The 19999-nt window shown below is 42.2% G+C and overlaps 2 protein-coding genes across 2 annotated transcripts in view; one reads left to right on the plus strand and one right to left on the minus strand.

The window, feature by feature from the left end:
• The window catches only part of bmp6 (bone morphogenetic protein 6), a 47931-nt gene extending 40547 nt beyond the window's left edge, over positions 1–7384 (plus strand). Inside the window, exons 6-8 of the mRNA XM_039617730.1 lie at positions 2373–2449; positions 3455–3565; positions 5228–7384. Of these exons, the coding sequence (XP_039473664.1) occupies positions 2373–2449; positions 3455–3565; positions 5228–5377 (338 nt within the window). The 3' untranslated portion in view covers positions 5378–7384. The remainder of the gene's footprint in view (positions 1–2372; positions 2450–3454; positions 3566–5227) is intronic.
• On the minus strand, positions 7191–16858 carry txndc5 (thioredoxin domain containing 5). The gene is made up of 10 exons (XM_031755526.2): positions 15005–16858; positions 13979–14131; positions 13430–13535; positions 13240–13336; positions 12374–12489; positions 12020–12106; positions 10400–10561; positions 9696–9778; positions 9247–9376; positions 7191–8923 (listed from the first exon to the last, which is right to left on the minus strand). Exons 1-10 carry the CDS (start codon positions 15187–15189, stop codon positions 8801–8803), a joined length of 1242 nt encoding a protein of 413 aa, XP_031611386.1. The 5' UTR covers positions 15190–16858; the 3' UTR covers positions 7191–8800.
• Between the last annotated feature and the right edge of the window lie 3141 nt (positions 16859–19999).

Raw genomic sequence — 19999 nt, forward strand, 5'->3', positions numbered from 1 at the left:
GAATTAAATTGAAGAGGTGACGGAGCACAGTCCAGATGTTTTTTCAAACGTGGAGCTTGTGTTTTTCAAGATCATCTCTTCCTACCTTTGCGTCATCTGCATCCTATTTCAGTTAAATATAAGGAAGCAATTTTGTCTTGAGACAGTGTCTCAAAAATAGTGGCTTGGATTACTCTTGATTTGCCTTTTACTTCTTAGAAATACCCATCATAGGTATGTATTTCTTGTTATTGCAGTTATTTTGGTGCCGTTTGGTAGATGTCCTTATATAAAGTCCAACTGCACATTTATGGTACAGTTGGTAGAAACATGAAGACTAAACACAGGCAGTGCCAGGCCTCATATGTGTCTCTCTCTGTCACCTCATCTTTTTGGTCTGCGATGAATCCAAGCAGGAAACCCAGCTTTGCTCTTCCTCTCCCTGTCTGTGTCTCTTTTTGTATTTGAGACGAGGCCAGCTAAAACACACGGGTCTGGGCAGTGCAGTCAGCGAGTCTGTTCAGAATTAAATTTAATTTGATGACGAAATGGTAATGCAACCAACTCTGGTGAATTTAAATTACAACTCTCCGCTTTAATGAGTAGCTAAGTGGGTTTGGCTGTTAAACAGATAAACATCGGGTCATCTGTGAGCGCCTATGTGTACGTACTGCAAGTGGAAGCGCCGCTTGTAATGAATGATAGACGTATGGATGTAAGGAACCAAAATCAATTAGCATTACATAACCGAAATATGTTTGTATATATGTCTGTGTGCGTCTCCCTCCAACTCCAGCTGACTAAACAAGGCTGCTGTCGGTGACTTGGTGAGGTGAGTGGCTGGGTGGTGGCTGTGACTGAGTGACAAATCCCCGACTGCCTTGTGACTCACACTCAAACAGACAGACAAACAGACACACACACACACGCAAACTTTTCTGGCAAAAGAAAATCTATTAAATGCCAGTTTCTTGGATGGAGAGTTGATTTATTCTATTGTTTATTTTATTTTATGACACCTATTTATATATGCCTGTAGGTGATAAATAACTATGTGTGCATGAGTTGACAGGTTAAGAGTCAGACTGGAAAAAGTCAACACTGCGTTTTGGATGAGAGGGCCAGTCGCATTTAGATTCAAACTTGTGAATGTTTTTATTGTTTTATTGTAATCCCAATATTATTCTAGCCACAGACTGTATATAGAAGATGGCAACAATAACGTCATCTATTGACTTGTGATTCCCTGTTTTTTCTTTGGTATTATTTAATACCAGACTGTAAATGCTTTTGGAGTTGCCTCAAGTGGCTATTAGAGGAACTACATGTCTTGGCATTGCGCCTTGGCTTTATTTCTCAGCCCTGGAGATTGCTGCTCGATTGTAAGGCTGGTCCTGGGCAACTGCCAAAACAGTTGGTTAACTGTTTTATAATTATGATTGTGCAGACCAACAACTAACTGCAATTAAAATCAGTTTTGGGCTCAAAGAAGCTACTCGTGTGTGTGTGTGTGTGTGTGTGTGTGTGTGTGTGTGTGTGTGTGTGTGTGTGTGTGTGTGTGTGTGTGTGTGTGTGTGTGTGTGTGGTTGTACAGTCATAATTGCCTCAAATAGAGCCTCATATAGAACCATCGGGAACATGGGACCAGTACCACTGCGTAGCACTTTGCCTGTTTCTCAGACAGGTCAGTTGTGAAAATGTAATCAAAGCCATGAAAGGACAGAGTAAATAAGCAAAAGGGAGACCTTGAAACTTAAGTGGAAAATCTGTGTCACCGTCTTGACTTCAGTGCAGTGACCAATGCCAGCAATGACCTCTTCAAGTTTGAAAACCAAACCTATACCTGAGACTGTCTGAGCCGTTGCTGTACGGCCGCAGAGGGGAACACAGATGATTAAGGACAAGCTGATGGCCGGAGAGTCCACAAACACACTTGTCACTATTTCACTGCATGTGCCAAATAATATGTAACTGCCAATGAATTCAATTAGGCACGCGCTCAAGTGCATTAGACAGCAGATGAATGTGAAGCACGTACAGCGCAGCGACCGCTGTAATGAGCACTTGTGCCGGCGCTCCGGTCTACGCCCTCACATGTTTCTCCACCCAGTGCATTACGCGAGGCGTGTTGTGTTATTCTTCTGCTCTCGGATTCAGTATGTAATGTGTCACTGGACTTCACTGGACATATTTACATCATTTACCCAAGGAAAAGGGCTTTCACTTTGTTTTATCATCATGACGCTGTGACATACTTTCCACACGCTGAGGGTCACAAACGATGTGGAAAACGACGCCAGATGCTAATCATGATTCTAAGTGGAGCGGCCCCGTGTCTGGAGAGGATCGTGGTAATATGTGAACCCTGATGGTTTCTGTTCTTTGTCTTTCAGACTACAACAGCAGCGATCAGAAGACAGCATGCAGAAGACACGAGCTGTACGTCAGCTTCAGAGAGCTGGGCTGGCAGGTATTTTCTCCTTAAGCTCGACCTAAAAGTTTCCTAATACATCAGTCGTCTAGTCAGGACTAGTTTTTAATTCTAATCAGTGTTCCTACTATGCATACTACAGTATAGTATTATATATATGCTATGATTGTTGGAATAATTGTGGATTTTTTTGGTGTGTTTTTTAAACTCTTACCAAAAGCAGTTGGCCACCATCAGGTGTATTAAGTAGCCGTCTCTTGTCAGACAGGTTTCCTCCTACATATTGTCATACACTGAGAGAAAGGGAACTCCCCTTTCTCTCAGTGTAAAGTATAACTACACATTTATTCCATGAGATGCTTTAACATAAGAAAAAAACGTGTAATTTCAACAGCACGTCTCAGTTTTTCTACATGATAAAGTAGTAAATGAAAGAAACCTGTCAGCATGACTCTGTAAAGTACACTACTCAGTACACATTAGAAACGAGAGGATGCGACATAGAAAAGGTTAAAGGGAGATCACAGTGTGTGTGTGTGTTTACTTAGATACAGAGGAAGAAATAAAGAGAAGGGCAGAGGTGCATACAACAAGCTGTTAACACAGCACTGACATCTAGAGGGAGACTGCCAGCAATCATTCACACACACACACAGAGGAAGCGAGCTGGAAATAATGAAAGGGATTGTCAGAAGAGTGAAAAGGTGAAGACAGACGGTTGATTGACACTGACAGGAAGATGAACTAGATCAAAACACAAATTAGAGTGGGGGGATAACCTGTCGACAGCTCGTCAGAGTCAAACAGTAAGACAGAAAGAGTGGAAGGAAGGAAGGAGGAGAGGGATTAGCTCTGAGTGATTTCACAGACAGCGCTGTGTGAGCAGGGATTTGTCCTCAGAGAGAACGTTAACTCTGAATTTACCAACAGCAGTCAGGTGGGTTACATGAAAAGTGAAGCTGTACTGAACCAATGATAACACAAGTGTTCATTTTTGTTCATCTGTTCATCCCAAAACTAACTGATTTCACGTGTTTCTCTAAGGACTGGATTATTGCTCCTGACGGCTATGCAGCCAACTACTGTGATGGAGAATGCTCCTTCCCCCTTAATGCCCACATGAATGCCACCAACCACGCCATTGTGCAGACGCTGGTAAGACCATCCCACTACGGTTTACCGCACTAAGTATGTGTGTATTCTTAACACAATGAAGAAGAAGTCATTTTAGGCCTGTCTCCTATGTCTGCCAGAATTTTGTGGTAGTGCTCATACAGTTTTTCCTGTGGATTTAGGATTGTTGTAGCAACACTGCAACAAGATATAATAGTGGTCTGTTGTGGACATCGCGTCTAAATGACCTTTAAAAATAAGCACAGGAGCATATGAGAGTGTTTCGACGGTGTATTTTTAATCTAGTCGTCGTGGCCTTCTTAGGGGTATAAATATCGGTGAATATATAGTGTTACAGTTCTGTGAAGCTCAGTTAACTCCATTAAATTTACTTGTCATGGACAGTCAAGACATATAAGAGGAAAATGAGGTGCATCCACATATGGAGTAACTGCTCTTCTTCTAGTGGCCACTTGAGGCAGGCTTCAAATGGAATCAAACCCCATAGACTTCCATGTTAAAATGCTCAAGTTTACAGTATTAAAAAAATATATTTTTACAGCCTTATCCAAAAAAAGTTGGTCTCTGTGTAGAGTTTCCCTGTTCTAAACAACTGTACAGATGGTAGCTTGTGTTTTCATAACTCCCACCTGGATGCAGGATTTAGGAGCGTGGCAGCTTTGATTGACAGCACAGAGAATATTGCCAAGCAGCTTCTACTGATACTAATTGGAGTTGCTGAATCTCTGGACCACTCTGACATGTTTGTTGGTGCTTGGGAGGATTTTTAATGGGGTTATCAAACAACATAATAAGGTAGTCTGTGCGGGACAGACCATCCAATAAGTTTGTGCTTCAGTTTTCTTGAGTACATTTCTAGCATTTTAGTAGTCTCTAACTTAACTTAGTTCAATTCAGTTTTATTTATATAGCACCAAATCGCATTTGATGGGATGGGACAAAACACACACTGTGGAACAGGTTGCCAATAACAGGTAAACAAAGATTAGCAGGTATGTGTACGTGTACAGTTTGTACGGTTTATAACTGTCTAATCAAGCTTGATAACGTCAGCCATATTTAGACGAGAGGGTGGAGTTCTATGTTATCAGCTAATGATAGCCAGCTTGGTTAGCAAGTTGCTATCTATCTATATCTATAAGCTGTACAGGTGCAGTGGATAGAAAAAGAGACATGTTTGTTATTGCTTAGTAATGATTGATAAAAATATTAGCTTTTCACTCACTAAAACTAAAGCACAAACTTATTGGAAGGGCTGTGAGTACGCTTCGAGCCGAGGTGTGGGCTAGCAGACAGCTAGTGGCTATACCTCCATTTATTTGTGTCTACCTGTCACTTAAACCAACTTTAATACATTTTAAGTGACTGAATGATGTAAGAAGGGCATCCCTACACAGTCAGTTTAATTTAGATGTTACTGACAGAGTCCAAACCATTTTTATATCTGCTGTAAAGTTGGGCCGCGTGGGGTTGGGGATTTTATAACCAGTCTCCAGTGGCCGTTAAAGGAATGTCAAATAATCCTACATTTGGCATGATTTAAAAATATAAAAATCAATTTTTAAATCTGTCCTTTGCGAGTTTATCATCCATTTCTAATTGCTACTTTTTCTGATAATAGAAAGAGGGTATGGGGGATTTCTGACACATAAAGAGGCTGAAGGTCTTTCTCATTATTTCCAGGTGCACCTGATGAACCCCGAGAACGTACCGAAGCCGTGCTGCGCCCCCACCAAGCTGCACGCCATTTCAGTGCTCTATTTCGACGACAACTCCAACGTCATACTGAAGAAATACAAGAACATGGTGGTGCGGGCCTGCGGCTGCCACTGACACGAGCGAAGAGTGGTGGTGCTTCAGTCAAAGTTGGGTGTACGTTGACCTCAGGTAGACACCGGATTCCCGCCCAAATCTTCAACATGCAAAGGAACGTCCAGCCTGAAAGATCATATCCGTGTTCCATTTCCATAATTGTTAAACCTGCTAACATATCAAGTAGCAAGTGACCATTCCCCACCACATGGGGATCATCCATAGGCAACTTCACCTTGTTCCAGTCTTGAGCCACCAAGTTGTCTACCACCCTTCCTGTTAGCTGTGGACTGGGGTCTTCTCTTCATGGGTCTGCAACTGAGTGAATGACTGTGTGTATGTGTGTGTGGGGGGGAGGCATTTAAGCATTTAAGTTTGTATATTATGTGTTTACTGAAGTGTGTGTATGAATGCCTGAGAGGCTACTGCACCTTCTCCCTCCCTGAGAGGGTGAAACTGAACTGTCGTGGGACCAGTCAGAGTGCTGCTTTCTTTCCCGTCTTCTCTCCAACATAGAAAAAAAAAGCAAGGTGCATCGGTTCTCGCAGGAGGCTCTAATAATGAACAGCTTCCCTACAGCACATGACACTGCAGGGCTAACACCCCCGTCATATTTCCAAGTGGTGTGAATCAGCCCGACTTTCTTTTTTCTGTGCAAAATGTTGTTAACCAAAACAATCTAATACAAACTGAATGATACTTTGGAGTCAGCACACTCATATTTCCTTCCTCCCCTCTGCTGTTTTTTTTTCTCTTCTTGAGCCATATTTGCCTTCCCAAAAATATAATATGGACTGAACCAAAGTGACCGCAGGCTATTTTAGTAGTGGACCGCTCCAAATATCCCCCCTGACACCACCACCACCACCACCTCCCCTCCTCCATGTCAATATTTGCCAGGCTGGGGCTGAGCTGCGATTCACCAGGCTGGTTCAACATGATGCATGTTGTGGCTAAACTGATGTTTTTCTCCAAAGAACCGAAGAATACAGCCTTATCCCTCGGACATACCACAAATGGCCATTTCCATGTTGCTGCTCTCGCAAAGTTAACAAACGCTTCCACTCCTGACAGCCCATCATGAAATAGTGGAAAAAAAACATTTAGCTTTCAAGAAAAAAAAAAAAAGCCCGCAGAACGGTTTGTGTCAGCGTTCTGAAATTAGCCGGTTGCTTTTTCAACCCTGAGGGTGAAACTGTTCGGATACGGACAGGTGACAAATTAATGGAAAAACCTGAATGCTCAAACCCTGCAGAGTGGGGGTATCTCGTACTTTTTTTTAAGCATTCATTGGCGGGATCAGTTTGTTCTGTGTGTTAAATCTTGAAGGGAATGGCCGCTTCTAGGATAACAGCTCTGCCCTTTTCATAGAGCCTGTGGCCCTCAAGTCACCAGATCTCAATCCAGTTTGGTCGAAAATTTACCAATCTATAACCTCTAAGTTTTAGAGAGCTGAAGAATTAAAAATAAACGTGCATTCAAGCAGTTTTGCTGAAAAGCAGTGCCCGGTTTTTCCTTTAATTTGTCACCCGTCACGTTGCAACGTCTTCCCAACTGAGTATGTAACTGTGAGCTTTAAATGACATGAGAACTTTTAGAGCATATTTTAATGAAAAACTAATACCAGTAAGAATCAGAATACCTTACGTGCCTAACCAATCATACATTACAAAATATACCTCTGGTAAGCTGCTGTTTACATTTGTGATCATGTTTAGTTTTTTGTAAATACTTGTACATTCTCAGCTTATTTATTGCACCTTTTATTAAAAAGAGAAAAAAAAAATCACATACATTATTAACAGAGATGCAAGAGCAAAATGAAAATGCAAAGTTATTTTTGAGAAAAATTTATTACGAAATCTCATGTTACATTTTGCCATTATTCACTCTTTTTTGTACAAAATCTGTGGGTAGTGCACAAACTATAACCCATGAAAAGGAAAAAAAAAAAAAAAAAAAACATGACTGTGTCACTGGAGTTGCTTAGACCATGTGCTATCCATAAAAACTTTTACTGAGAAAAAACTGCTGTGTCTCAGACTGTTTGAGTACCTGGGTTTAACAATAAATGGTGCCCTGCATTCACACAACACATGCTTTCCACATAACCCGGGTCAAAGAGCATTTGCCTAACAGGTGGGTGCAGTTTACAACACGGCAGTTAATTGCAGAAAAGTGCACTGAAACACTGCAAATGCTTTTTCACTAAGGTCTGACCTTCGAATCCCCCCGAAAATTATTTCTGTGTTGAATTTTAATGCTGCCAGTTCCAACCCACTTCAATCAGAAGCTCATCGTCTATTTTATTCAGGCTGATGGCTCTGGTGTCCAAAGGTCTAAATCATCCCGATACACTGTTCTCAACTTCGGCTGTCGCTTCAGTAAGAATAAATGGAAATCACAGTGAGAACGTGGATACGATGGGAGTTGAGCTCACCCTGAGCAGCAGTTCGACCTTTCAGTGCTGACGATGAGCGACCCTGCTGTTCCCAAATCCTTCTAACATAGGTAGGATAAGCCTGGCCTGAAGAATACAAACATTCACATGTTTTTACATCGACACGGAAGAATGTTAAGGAGACTTCACATCAACGATGGCTTGTCCAAACAGAAGCAGTAACACAAAAGATCAGTAACAGAGCGATGGGGGCAGCATGGTCCAGGCCTAACACTCCCAATGCTAGGAGCAGAAAGGGATGGTCGATCACTGAGACTAAAATAATCGGTCACAATCTGGTAATCATGATTAACAGAAAAAAAAAGTTGTCAGATTCAGTAAAATCACAGACTCCTCCATCACATCTCCTCCCAGTCTGTGTGGTTTCTTCCCTGAGAGTTAAGTCAGACAGGCCATCACTGGCATGACTATGAAGCACCCTCAACTTAACACTCTGCTTCACATTGGAGAGTCACAACTTTTACAGCGTCATGAGTGACAGTAATAGAAAACTAATGGCTTACGATTTCAAAAAGAAGATTTCATGTACACAAATTAGCATTGGGGGAAAAAAAGAAGTCAAATGGCAGAGACGTCAGAAACAGTTGATTTAAAAGAAAAAAACAAACAGGTAGAAACTTTAGTGCCACTGTTTTAACATTTCTTGTATTCTTGTGAAGAGTTCTGGTTCTGAGCAGAGCTTGCAAAGTGGTTGTCGCACATATTACTTCATCTTCAGGCCCAACCAGTCTCAACATGGTTTACAGTTGAGCAAGAGCAATGAGAAGTACGATCACCTTCCAAACACTCTTACCGAATGATTCTGCACTTGAATACCAAAAAAAAAGCTGACTGCGCCAGCCTGTCATTGGATGACTGACTGAGTGGGGGGAGAGACAGAGGGGGGTCTGGCTTTTGTAGGAGAGAGAGTGGTGTCCTATTGGCCAGATATGCAGTGTGAGCGAGTAGAGTTGTGGAGAGAGAGAGCGCCGACTAGCCCGTATCTACAGCTCGTCTCTGGCCTGCTTCATCACAAAGTCGTGCAGGCTCTCCAAATCCCGCCCGCCGTGATGCTCATCACCCTGCTCCCCTGCTCTGAAGATGATCAAGGTGGGGTAACCGCGCACCTGGATAACATGAAAAAAGAATGTCACCAACACTGTCATCACTGGATAACCATGGCTTCACTCAAAGCTGAAAATGTGTGCGCACCAACCACCAAGAGTGTTAAATCTGCTTTAGGGTTTTATTTCATAGTATCTAATTAAAATATGTAGCAGTTGTATAATTTTATGTCTTTGATATAATCCACCACTTTAGTTTTATTCCATACACTGTAACACGCTTAATCCTGCAGAAAAATAAAGCTCACAGAAGGGTACGTGCGCCAGAAACAGTCTCCGAGTGCAAAGCATTCAGCGCGTGGACACAAGGGGAGAATTTCACTTACAGAGTACTTGTTGCAGAGTGTGCGCTCAACAGTGCAGTCCACTTTAGCAATCTTGACATCAGTGAAACCAGGAAATTCCTTCTTGGAAAGATCTTCCCATGTTGGAGCGAGATTCTTACAGTGACCACACCTAGACAGCAGGATAACACAAGAGTGACATCACTCTCACTGACTGACAAATTGTGTTTCAAACACTGGCTGTCAACATTTTAAATCAGGAGTTTAAGCACTTTAGTCACTAGAACAATAATTACTTCAAGCATCTGCAGGTACTTAACATATTTGTTTAAAAATGATACGCTCCAACTCGTCTTACTCTTAGTAGTTTTAAGTCCTCTCTTGCAGACACAGGCTAAGCATTATTTAATACTTGAATTTCTGAGGCATCATCATGATTCATTTGACATTAACAACACACAATAAAGAAAGGTGTTAAAGAATAATCTCACCATGGAGCGTAGAATTTGACAAAGGTGAATCCTTTGGCTACAGTCTCCTCAAAGTTGTCCTCATTCAGGACCAAAACACTGGACTACAGACAGAAAGAGGACAGGAATACAAGTTGGAATTATATGGATCCGTGTTTTTCCTCACCATGAGGACATTATTGCATTATTATATTTATTATACTGCTACTGGAGTGAGAGCTTATGAACTATGTGCACAGATTATGTTCCCCAGTAATGCCCACATCATCTCATTAATAAAATGATATGCAAAATTCTGGCATAATTTAGCTGCCAGTCTCTCACCTAATTAGAATCTGAATGGGTGCCAGGTTTAAAGACCTACAGTGTAACTACTGCATGTACATGTGTTGAGTAGTTTCACTGCAACAGGAAATAACTGCTGCTCATGTGCTGCAGATTCTCAGTAATGGTATCCCGAAGTAGCGCACTACGTGTGTACTGTAATGTAAAAATACACAATTCAAGTCCTCTAAGAATCACAATAACTTTACAGCTACAGTGCCAGGACCCCACTGAATGCATCAACGATCACTGCAATGTGCAGCTGCTGTGTATCTAAGGTCTCTGAGCACCAGCTCAACGGAGCACACAAACGCCCCCACTTAAAAATACAAAACAGGAAATACAAAAGAGGACACCAAAATATTATCAGAGCACAACACCTCTCTGTTGTGAACACCCACCTTTGCTTCCTCTTCAGCTGGCTCTTCAGCAGGGATCTCATTTGCTTTTGGTTCGTCCTTCTGCTCCTCCTGCTTTTCCTCCTCGGTGAGTGCAGCCTTCAGCTGGTTGTCCAAAAAGTCTTTGAAAGAGTCCAGGTCTCTTTTTCCTTTGTACTGTTCTGTCTACGAAAAGAGGACGAGAAACAAGAGTTATTGTAACCAGTGGAACAATATTTTGAATATTTCTTGGATGTACGCATCAAATCTGTTATTTTTCTTCCTATGACCTCTGAACCGAATGAGTTACCCTCAACAGAACACTGTTATTAAGAAAAGCAGGAAGTTTTTTAAGCCACCTATCAAAGGCATATATACTGTGAGTTTCCGAGACCATTTTGATGGACTGATTATACTCCGACTTGGAATTTTAATGCCACAAATGAAACACATTAACCGTTTTCACTGTGATAACATTGGTGGGTTTTTACTTGCCTTCAGATTTGTCTCTGTAACTATTTAAGCAGCTTAGCATGAATCATCATCATCACACCGAAATGATTTTAGCATATGTATGTTTGCATGTTCCACGTCTCCTAAACGAGTGGAATGAATGAAGCTTAAACAATGCCTATGACACCGACTCCCAACATCTGTCTCGCGTGTACAACTATTTTATACAAATTCCACAATCGTACATTTTTGTACATTTGACAGTTCAACTGAGCAGCGAACGGCGACCTTACGGCTGCACAGACTTTTTAAACCTCACTGTGCTCTTGAGTGGTCGCTGATTATTGATCAAGTTATTGAAATAAGTGCAGAACATAGCAGAGCAGACGACAACAACGTGGGGATAAAAGATGAAGTGTGGAAACCATCATTTCATGACACACTTCATGAAGCCACCCTATGCTGTTGCATGCTGGGGCAGCAGGTTGAGGGCACCAACAATAAGACCGGTAACTTTGTGGGGATGTAGCTAGAAGGTGATGTCGGAGAGCCGGATGTTGTCCAAGATAAGGACGATGCTGGACAATACCTCCCACCCATTCCAAGACGTGCTGGCCAGTCACAGGAGCACGTTCAGTGACAGACTGAGATTACCCAAATGCACCACTGAACTACACTGGAAATCATTCCTGCCTGTGGATACTGCCCTGTACAATCCCTCCATCTAATGCACAGTATTATAAGGGCACCTCGAGTTCAATTTTATCTATATTCAATTTTGTGCAATACACTGAGATATTTATATGTTAGAGCTATTTTGTCATATTTTGTATTACTGAATTTAGTTTAGTCAGTTACTGCTCTTACTGACTTGGAGCAAGTGTGACTACATCATTTCATCTGGAATTAACAAAATATTCTGGTGCCCATGACGCATCCTGGTCAGATACCCAAACTACCTCAAATGGGTCCTTTCGATGTGGATCAGCAGCTCTACTCTGAGCCCCTCTTCAATGACTGAACTCCTCAGCCGGTCTCTAAGGCACCATCCATTTGAACCTTTTATATTTTCATTTTCCTGACAGTTCTGTTTATTGACCTAACACCTAAGCAAACACCTGTGTGTAGCGCTGGGATCTACAGGCTGTGCACATGCATACACGCAGAGCTAGTCCCAAACGTTTTGCATACCTTTTCTCCATTGTAGAAGAAGAGCAGTGTGGGATATCCCCTCACACCATTCTCAGAACACACCTCGTAGTGCTGAGTACAGTCCACCTAGTTCACAAATACACAAACTTGTGTTATTAAACAGGAATGTTGCAACACTGCAAACACTGGCTCTGTGAGCTGTTTTTATAACACAGTATGCAAATAGTTAGCTCCTCATATGATCAACATCCTGGTCTGTCACACAGGATCCTGACAGGAATCATTTAAGAGTAAATAATGTTTGCCACAAGGAGAGCTGGGACTAATTCAAGAAGGTTAACTTTCATTGTAGTGAGTGTCCATCTGTTCTGTTGTTTTAACATCTGAACCCACCTTTCCTATCTTCACATCGTCAGAGTGCTCAAAGGTGGTGGCCAGCTGTTCCCACGTTGGGGCCATGGCTTTGCAGTGACCACACCAAGGTGCAAAGAACTTGATAAAGTGGGCGCCTGAGGCAGGAAGAAAAGAAAGAAAGGGAGAACATGAAAAGCCTTGCAGCATTTGCACACCAGCTTTTAGTGAATTTATACATTTGCACAAAACTAACAAAGCGAGGCTGAAGTTTATTGGTCCAGAAAATGAAGGTAAGAAAGCTGATTTCACTGCAAACTCAACACAACCTGCTGTAAATGGATATACACCTCTTACAGCTCACATGAACCAATTAAGCAACGTTTATTGCAGCCCTGTTGCCAAGATGTGAAGGTGGGGACCTATAAACATCGTTTTAAAAATACCTATGTCATATCCTGCCGATTTTCATCTCCAAACAAGAAATCATTTATTTTTTTTCCTTCAAAACCAAAACATTCAACTTCAGTGGAGCTCAAGAGCCGTAATTTCAGCGAGACAATTATCGTGAGCGGCGTTTATTTTTGCAGTTGTTGCCTCAAAGTCCAGAAACGTGAGGCGACGGGAGACGAGGGTTTTTACAGTCGGCTGGCTTTGACTGACGCTCGGGTACTCGGGTGGTGAAATGTCAGTTATGTAAATCTAGTTAATGAGGTGTTTCCATTCTCCAATGTGAGATCCAGAAACTCGGTGTGGCTGAAAACTGAAAGCAGATTCAAAAATGACAGCAACACAGAAACTGCTTATCTGTTACAGCAGGATGCAGCTGCGTAAATACGCAAAGTCGCTTGGCTAATTACGTTGCCTAACTGAAGCTTTACACAGCATCTCTTTTAATGCATCTTTACCTTTGACTATGTGGGTCTTGAAGTTGAGGGCGGTGAGCTCATACATTCCCTGTTTGGGCTCTGGGGCTTTAGGAGGCTCCAGTTCACTCTCTGGTTCCTGCAAAACATTCAGCAACAAAAAGCATGAGCATCAGTCTTGCACTGGTTTGAGGATGTGAGGTTATGACTGAACGAACACCAAACCACTAACCGAAGGCTCCTCTTGGAGCGTCTTCAGCATCCAGGTCTCCAGAGACTGCAGATCTCTGGGGCCCTGGTACTTCACTGCTTCCTGGTCAGGCTTAAACAACTTAAGCCTGCACATAAGACAATATATTCAACTCCATGAGACGTGGCATGGCAGATTTATAATTTCAAATCTACAGCTGGATGAGAGAGTTAAAGTCAATCTTAGCTATAACTTTAACCATAAAAACAGGAATTCTGTCAATGATTATGGAGTAAACTGCTGCATTTGCAGTTACGGTATGCATGGTGCAACATCCAAGTTTCAGCCATTAAGATAATGGCAGAATATTCGACCAAATGCATGTCAATGTGTCACTCCTCTGTCAATCAGTGATGAAAAAGACTGTTTACTTCCATGATCTAAGAGGAGTTTAAGCCTAAATGCTTCAGCTGCTGCGTTATGCTCTGTTGTGCTTCTGGAAAACTGACAAATATATATATATATATATATATACACGGAGCAATCGGACATCAATAAGTGAAGCTGATGAGGTGTGAGTGTAGTACTTACGTAGGGTAGCCTCTAACGCCGTGGTCATTGGAGCAAAATTTAGTGTCCTGGACACAGTCTACTTTTACCACATACACCGGGGGGTCATCCATGCTGTTGTATTTCTCTGCCAGCTCGTTCCACGTTGGCTGTAGCCTCTGGCAATGGCCGCACCTTGACATGAGAGAGGCAAACATGGGGGATTTAATGCATTATGGAAAGCTGAGAGTTTATATTTTCATAACAGTGTATGTGAACACTGTATTCTGGATGCAGACACAGGCACACTGCTTCAATATTTTCTGCTTCCTGTTATTTGACAATAAAACCAACACATACCCTCTCCATTAATGAAAAGGTTAAACAATCACGTGTAAAAAAAAACCAAAAACAAAAGAACCCCTCACATAATCTCATAATCTCTGTCTTTAGCGTCAGCTCCCTGTTTACATTATGCGGTGCATGGTGACCAAATTAAACTGCATAACAATAATGGCATTATGAATTCTTGTTACCCGCAAAGGACCTCTAGGGGGACCGTGAACCTCAGTTTTGCAACAACTGTTATAACATCAGTCAATCAGTGCGTGCCACGTAAGCGCAGCCCTGTAAGAACAACTTTGAACTGTGGCTGAATAACTCCTGCTCTGTAAATAAAAGCTGTTTAACTGTTTGAGTACAGCCTTCAACTGCAAACCTTCATATTGAATGTTGGCAGCTAGCGAAGTGTTAGCATAAACAACAGCGAGGACCGCGTAAAAGAAGAAAATGCGTTTCATTTCGCTCAGCTGCACTTGGCTATTTTGGCTTTGCTAGTTAGCAGCTAAGCTAACATCACTCAATGAGCGAAAGGAATGAGCTAGTGCTAACTAGCCTGCGTGCTAACTAGCTTGCTTGCTAATTTGCCGGTTTGCTCCAATCCAGTATCAGAAACGCTTTTGTGTTTTCAGTAGTAATTAGAATATTAAACACATAGACAAGGTACTTTGGGGAAAACTGCTGAAGTCCGTGTGAAAAAAAAGAAAAACTTAGCGAGCGTTTACTTACCATGGAGCGTAAAACATGACAAAGTGGGGTGCAGTGGGCACCGCCTCGTTAAACATATCCACCGTGTACGTGTGCTTGGCATGCTCATCTTCTTCTGCTTCAAGGTCGCATAACACACCAGCAAGCAGTAACGACAAGTGAATAAAACGCAACAAAACGGGTGTGCGGTGCAGCGATGAAGCCATGGTGAATCTCGGCAGCTGAACGGTGTCCCTGCTGGTGTGAAAGGACCGACTTTCTGCGAGCACGCCCCTCTGGCAGCCTCTGACTCAAAGAATGCCAGACCTGGATGGGATGCTCCAAGATGGAGCTTACCACAGCTGCATATGGGCATCTAATCACGGTGTTGTGTAGATCTGTGGCGGCCCGCTAGCGCTTTGCAACTCTATCAGATGTGGCAGGTTCAAACAAGTGCCACTTTACAAAGAAGTGTGAAAGCCTGTGAGGTATTACTGACTCCAGGGGGATGATATGTATATTATAATAAAAGGTGTGCAAATATAATAATATATATAACAATAAATATAATAAGAGTTCACTATTGCCATAGAAATATATATTGAGCAGCAGTTCTCTGGGTAAAAATGCCTTGTTCATGCCAGAGATATCAGCTTTGAGCAACAGTAACTCAAATAACTGCTCAACCAAAGAATGCAGAAGAGCATTTCAAAGGAATGACATGTTGAACCTTGAAGCAGATGAGGTACAGCAGCAGAAGACCACACTGGGTGTCTCTCCTGTCAGCTAAGAACAGGAAACAGATTACAGTTCACACAGGCTCACCAAAGCTGGACAATAGAAGACTGGAAAATGCTGCCTGGTCTGATCACTCTCGATTTCTGCTGTAACATTTGGATGATGGGGTCAGAATTTGGTGTAAACAACATAGATCCTCTTACCTTGTATCAACGATTGGGGCTATTTTTGGTTTGGATCCATGGATCAAAGCATCTGAGGAATGTTTTCAGCGCTTGGATGAATCTGTACCATGAACAACTAAGGCAAAAGAGGCTCCAGTACTAGCAGGGTATACCTAATAAGAGTATCCAGAGAGTGTAGCTTCATTAAATTCCCATATTTTTTTTTTTTAAATTTTGGATCAACATATGCAGCATTTTATGGACTTCACTAACACTTTGACAGTAAATTTAAGATGATGAATGTGAAGTTAAATTTTTAAATGTTAAAGGAAAGTTGAAGTCATGTAGAAAAATCAAATTAGAGAGATTCAGGAGAGTTTGTTCCGCCTCTGCTGGTGTAAGGAAAAGCCAAATTGGTCTATTACAAATGGTCCAGTAAGTTCGGGTTGACTGCTCCACCTTGGCCGGCAGCAGAAATTTCCTTCACACCTGAGGCTCTCTTTCTTGAAAAGACAGGCTGCTCTGTTAATGCCCAGGGGTGTAAATCTAGAAGTCATCCATGAAAAAATGAAATATTGTGAAAACAGACCACATTTAAAGTTAATATTTTTGCTTTTGCTGTTAAAAAAAATGCATCTCCGGTGTCAAATCGCTGCTGGTTCAGATGGCAGACAGACTGTTGGTGTTCTGCACCGATGGTCAGATATGAGTCAGAGTTGCCTCCTCCTCATCACTGGAAATGATGTTTTAAAGTGAGAACATTTTAAGCAAACATAATTAATCCAATTTTTTACACTGGTTAAATAGCTCGTCCCGTGGGGGCTACAGCCTTGCGTAATGGCCACAGTGGATATAAATCATGCATATATTCCCACGGTGGAGGCTGCTTGCTGTCTGTTCCCAGAGTAGAAAGTACCTGCTGGCTCTGTGAACTGACAGCTCTTTGGAAAGTCCTCCCATCTTTTATTATAGTCATGATTTCATGAAACCAAATGGAGACAACCTTCATATTAACAGTATTTCTCTTTAATCACCCCCACCCCACCCCACCACACCCCCAACCTTTCATCTGGACAACAGTTAAAATGGAAAAAGGAACAAAGAGGTTACAGCATGGAAACAGACAGAGATGTCGCCTGCGTGACAGAGCTCTTTCAGATGGTCTACTATGGTGAAAATGATCCCGCCATGCACAGCTGAACTTAGATATAAGTTCAGGCTGAGGTGTTTATGAAGTGCTCTGTATGAGTGTGTAAAATCAGCCAGTGGCAGGAGATTTTCCTGTAATTTCCCAAGACAATGATTGAACTTCCAGCTTTTAAACACCCATAACACGCCAACACACACACACACACACACACACACACACACACACACACACACACACACACACACACACACACACACACACACAGGATTATTCTGTCCACAGGGAGTACATCCACTGAAAGGAGAAGCCACATACTTGTAGCCGACTTTGTTGCCCAGGAGGATTTGTACGCTGATCTCAAGACAGACATGAGGTGATCTTTCACCTCTGGCCGTAAAAAATATACTAGGCTATCTCTTTGAAGACGTGCAGGAGATATCTTACCTTAGAAAGAGAAAACAGATAAATTCAAAGAGTCAGCAGTCTGCCGACAGCTGCATCCTTTTTGGGAGGAGACCACTGCAGGTTTGCTCTTACATGACCTGAAAGCTCCGGGGCTCAAAAACAAAGATAACTGCAGTTCCTCTGTTGGCCACTTGGGCTGGTTCCAAAAGCAAGTCTCTGTAGACTCCCACATTAAAATGCACAACAGCAGCAGAACTAACCTATATCTATATAACAAATGTTTCCCTGGAATAAAAACAGTTTTGATTTTTCCTGTTGCCTTCTATCACACCCTGTATATATTGGCAGTGATTGAAATGCAGCAGGAGTACTGGGAGCAGTGTTTTACCTCCCAAGGACACAACCTTGAAGGGGATAGGAAATGCATGTTGTTATCTTTTTATAGGAAAAACTTTTTGATTGCAGCTTTTTAGTTGGCAGCAATATAGGCGAGATGCAGGTTCATAAAATGCATCAAGGTCGCAGTTTGTTTCCTCTTCTGGGGGCTTTACGTGCTTTTCACTTGCTATAACTCGCTGTGTAGTTAGGCTTAGGTAGCAAAAACTGCTGGGTTAGCAAAATATTGTGGGTTGGGTTTAAATCTATCCCTTCACAGTAAAAGTATCCCCTGCATTTACTTGTCATGGCAAGGGATGTCTTTCCATAGACATGAGTATCAATCTTCTCTCTGAACTTCTGGCATAAGAGCAAATAGGCAAATTACACTAAATGTCAAACTGTTTATTAAAAGAAAGACGCTCTGCAGCCTCGTGTGCTACTGATTGGGCGCGCACAGCGAGCTGCCATCCTAAACTCTTTCATGTCACATCAGTGGTTTCCTGTTAGTCTCTTATGATTGCTCCGATCATATTCCTTCTGTGAGTTAGTCTGCTGTACTAACACCAAGGTGTTGGCAGAATGAGAACTCCCACCCACTAAAGTTTATTTGAGCTGTTTTATCAAAATATGGCCTTGACCCACAGCTCTCGCTTGCTCTTGCTTACGTCCCAGCTGTTGCTCACTCAGTGAAACGCAAAGGCCTCTACGGTTAATTTAAAGTAAAAAATGATATATGAGGTTATTTTCCTTGACATGTACACATGATAAATAACCTCTATGTGCAGGTTGGACTCTCCCAAAGGGGCTTCTATTGTTACCAAGGCAAGCCAGCAACCACACATCACTATTTAATCTCAACATGTCATATAGCCGTGGTAAATATGACCAAATTAGCGCCGACATATTTTACATTTATCCCGCTGTAGTGGAGGCCACATACTTGCGGGTGTCTGCTGGTTACCCATTGTTGATTGCTAGGCACCTTGCCAGGCCAGCCATAGCGTGGTGTAATGGGAAAAAGAAAGATGAATAGACTCAGGGGACCCAAGGACACTCTGTTTATTCTCTTAATTTGCCTGAAGTTGGTGGCTGAGAGTGAAAGAGTCAGCAGGTGGTGAACGGGGTGAAAAGTGACCGAAAGAAGCTGCATGTGTGAACTTAAAATTGTTTATGCCACAGTTACGTTTTGTCCCAGCCCCAAAGTTCAACGAGTGAGAAAGAACTCAAGGCAGGGGACTTGAGACTTTTCTACACCAAAGGAAAATCAGTTTTTAAGTACAGGCTGGTCAGGCACAGGCCTTAGAGAGGACACCAGATTCTTTTCCTGTCATAATCGCAGTCTTTGTCTCAGGCTTGCTTGTACATAAAAGTCAGTATGGGGAAATGATGATCAATATATCCTATAAACTGCAAACACACTACTGGTCCTGATTTCTAACCACCTTTTACCTTCAGAACTGCCTTAATTCTTTGCACAGATTCAAAATAGTGCTGAAAACATCCCAAAATTAATCTGTTGGATTGAGATTGAATGACTCCATTTGAGTAGAGTGAACTCACTGTGATGTTCAAGAAACCAGTTTGAGATGATTTGAGCTTGGCCCTTCAGTAAATGAGTACACTGTGGTCACAAAGGGATGGACATGGTCAGCGACAATACTCATGCAGGCTGTGGTGTTTAAATGAAGCTCAGTTGGTACCAAGAGGCCCAAAGTGGGCCAAGAAAAAAATCCCTCACACTGTTACACCACTAGCAGCCTGAACTGCTGATACAAGGCATGATGGATCCATGCCTTCATGTGGTTTATACTAAATTTTGACTCTACCGTCCAAATGTTACAGCAGAAATGGAGATTTATCAGACCAGACAACATTTTCCATACCTGTTCTTAGCTGACAGGAGGGGCATCAAGTGTAGTCTTCTGCTGCTGTAGCCCATCTACTTTAATGTTTAATGTGTCGTGCATTCAGAGACGCTCTTCTGCATACCTTGTTGTTGGAGTTTCTTTTTCCTGCCTATTGGTATGAGGCCGTCTCGCCATTCTCCTCTGACATCAACAAGGCATTGTCATCCAGAGGACTGCTGGTCACTGGATATTTTCTCTTTTTTTCAGGCCATTCTCTGTAAACTCTAGAGGTGACTGTGCAGGAACATCCCAGTAGATCAGCAGTTTCTGAAACGCTCAGAGCACCCGTCTGGCA

Source organism: Oreochromis aureus, linkage group 9 (genome assembly GCF_013358895.1).
Source record: "Oreochromis aureus strain Israel breed Guangdong linkage group 9, ZZ_aureus, whole genome shotgun sequence".
Taxonomy (NCBI): Eukaryota; Metazoa; Chordata; class Actinopteri; order Cichliformes; family Cichlidae; genus Oreochromis; species Oreochromis aureus.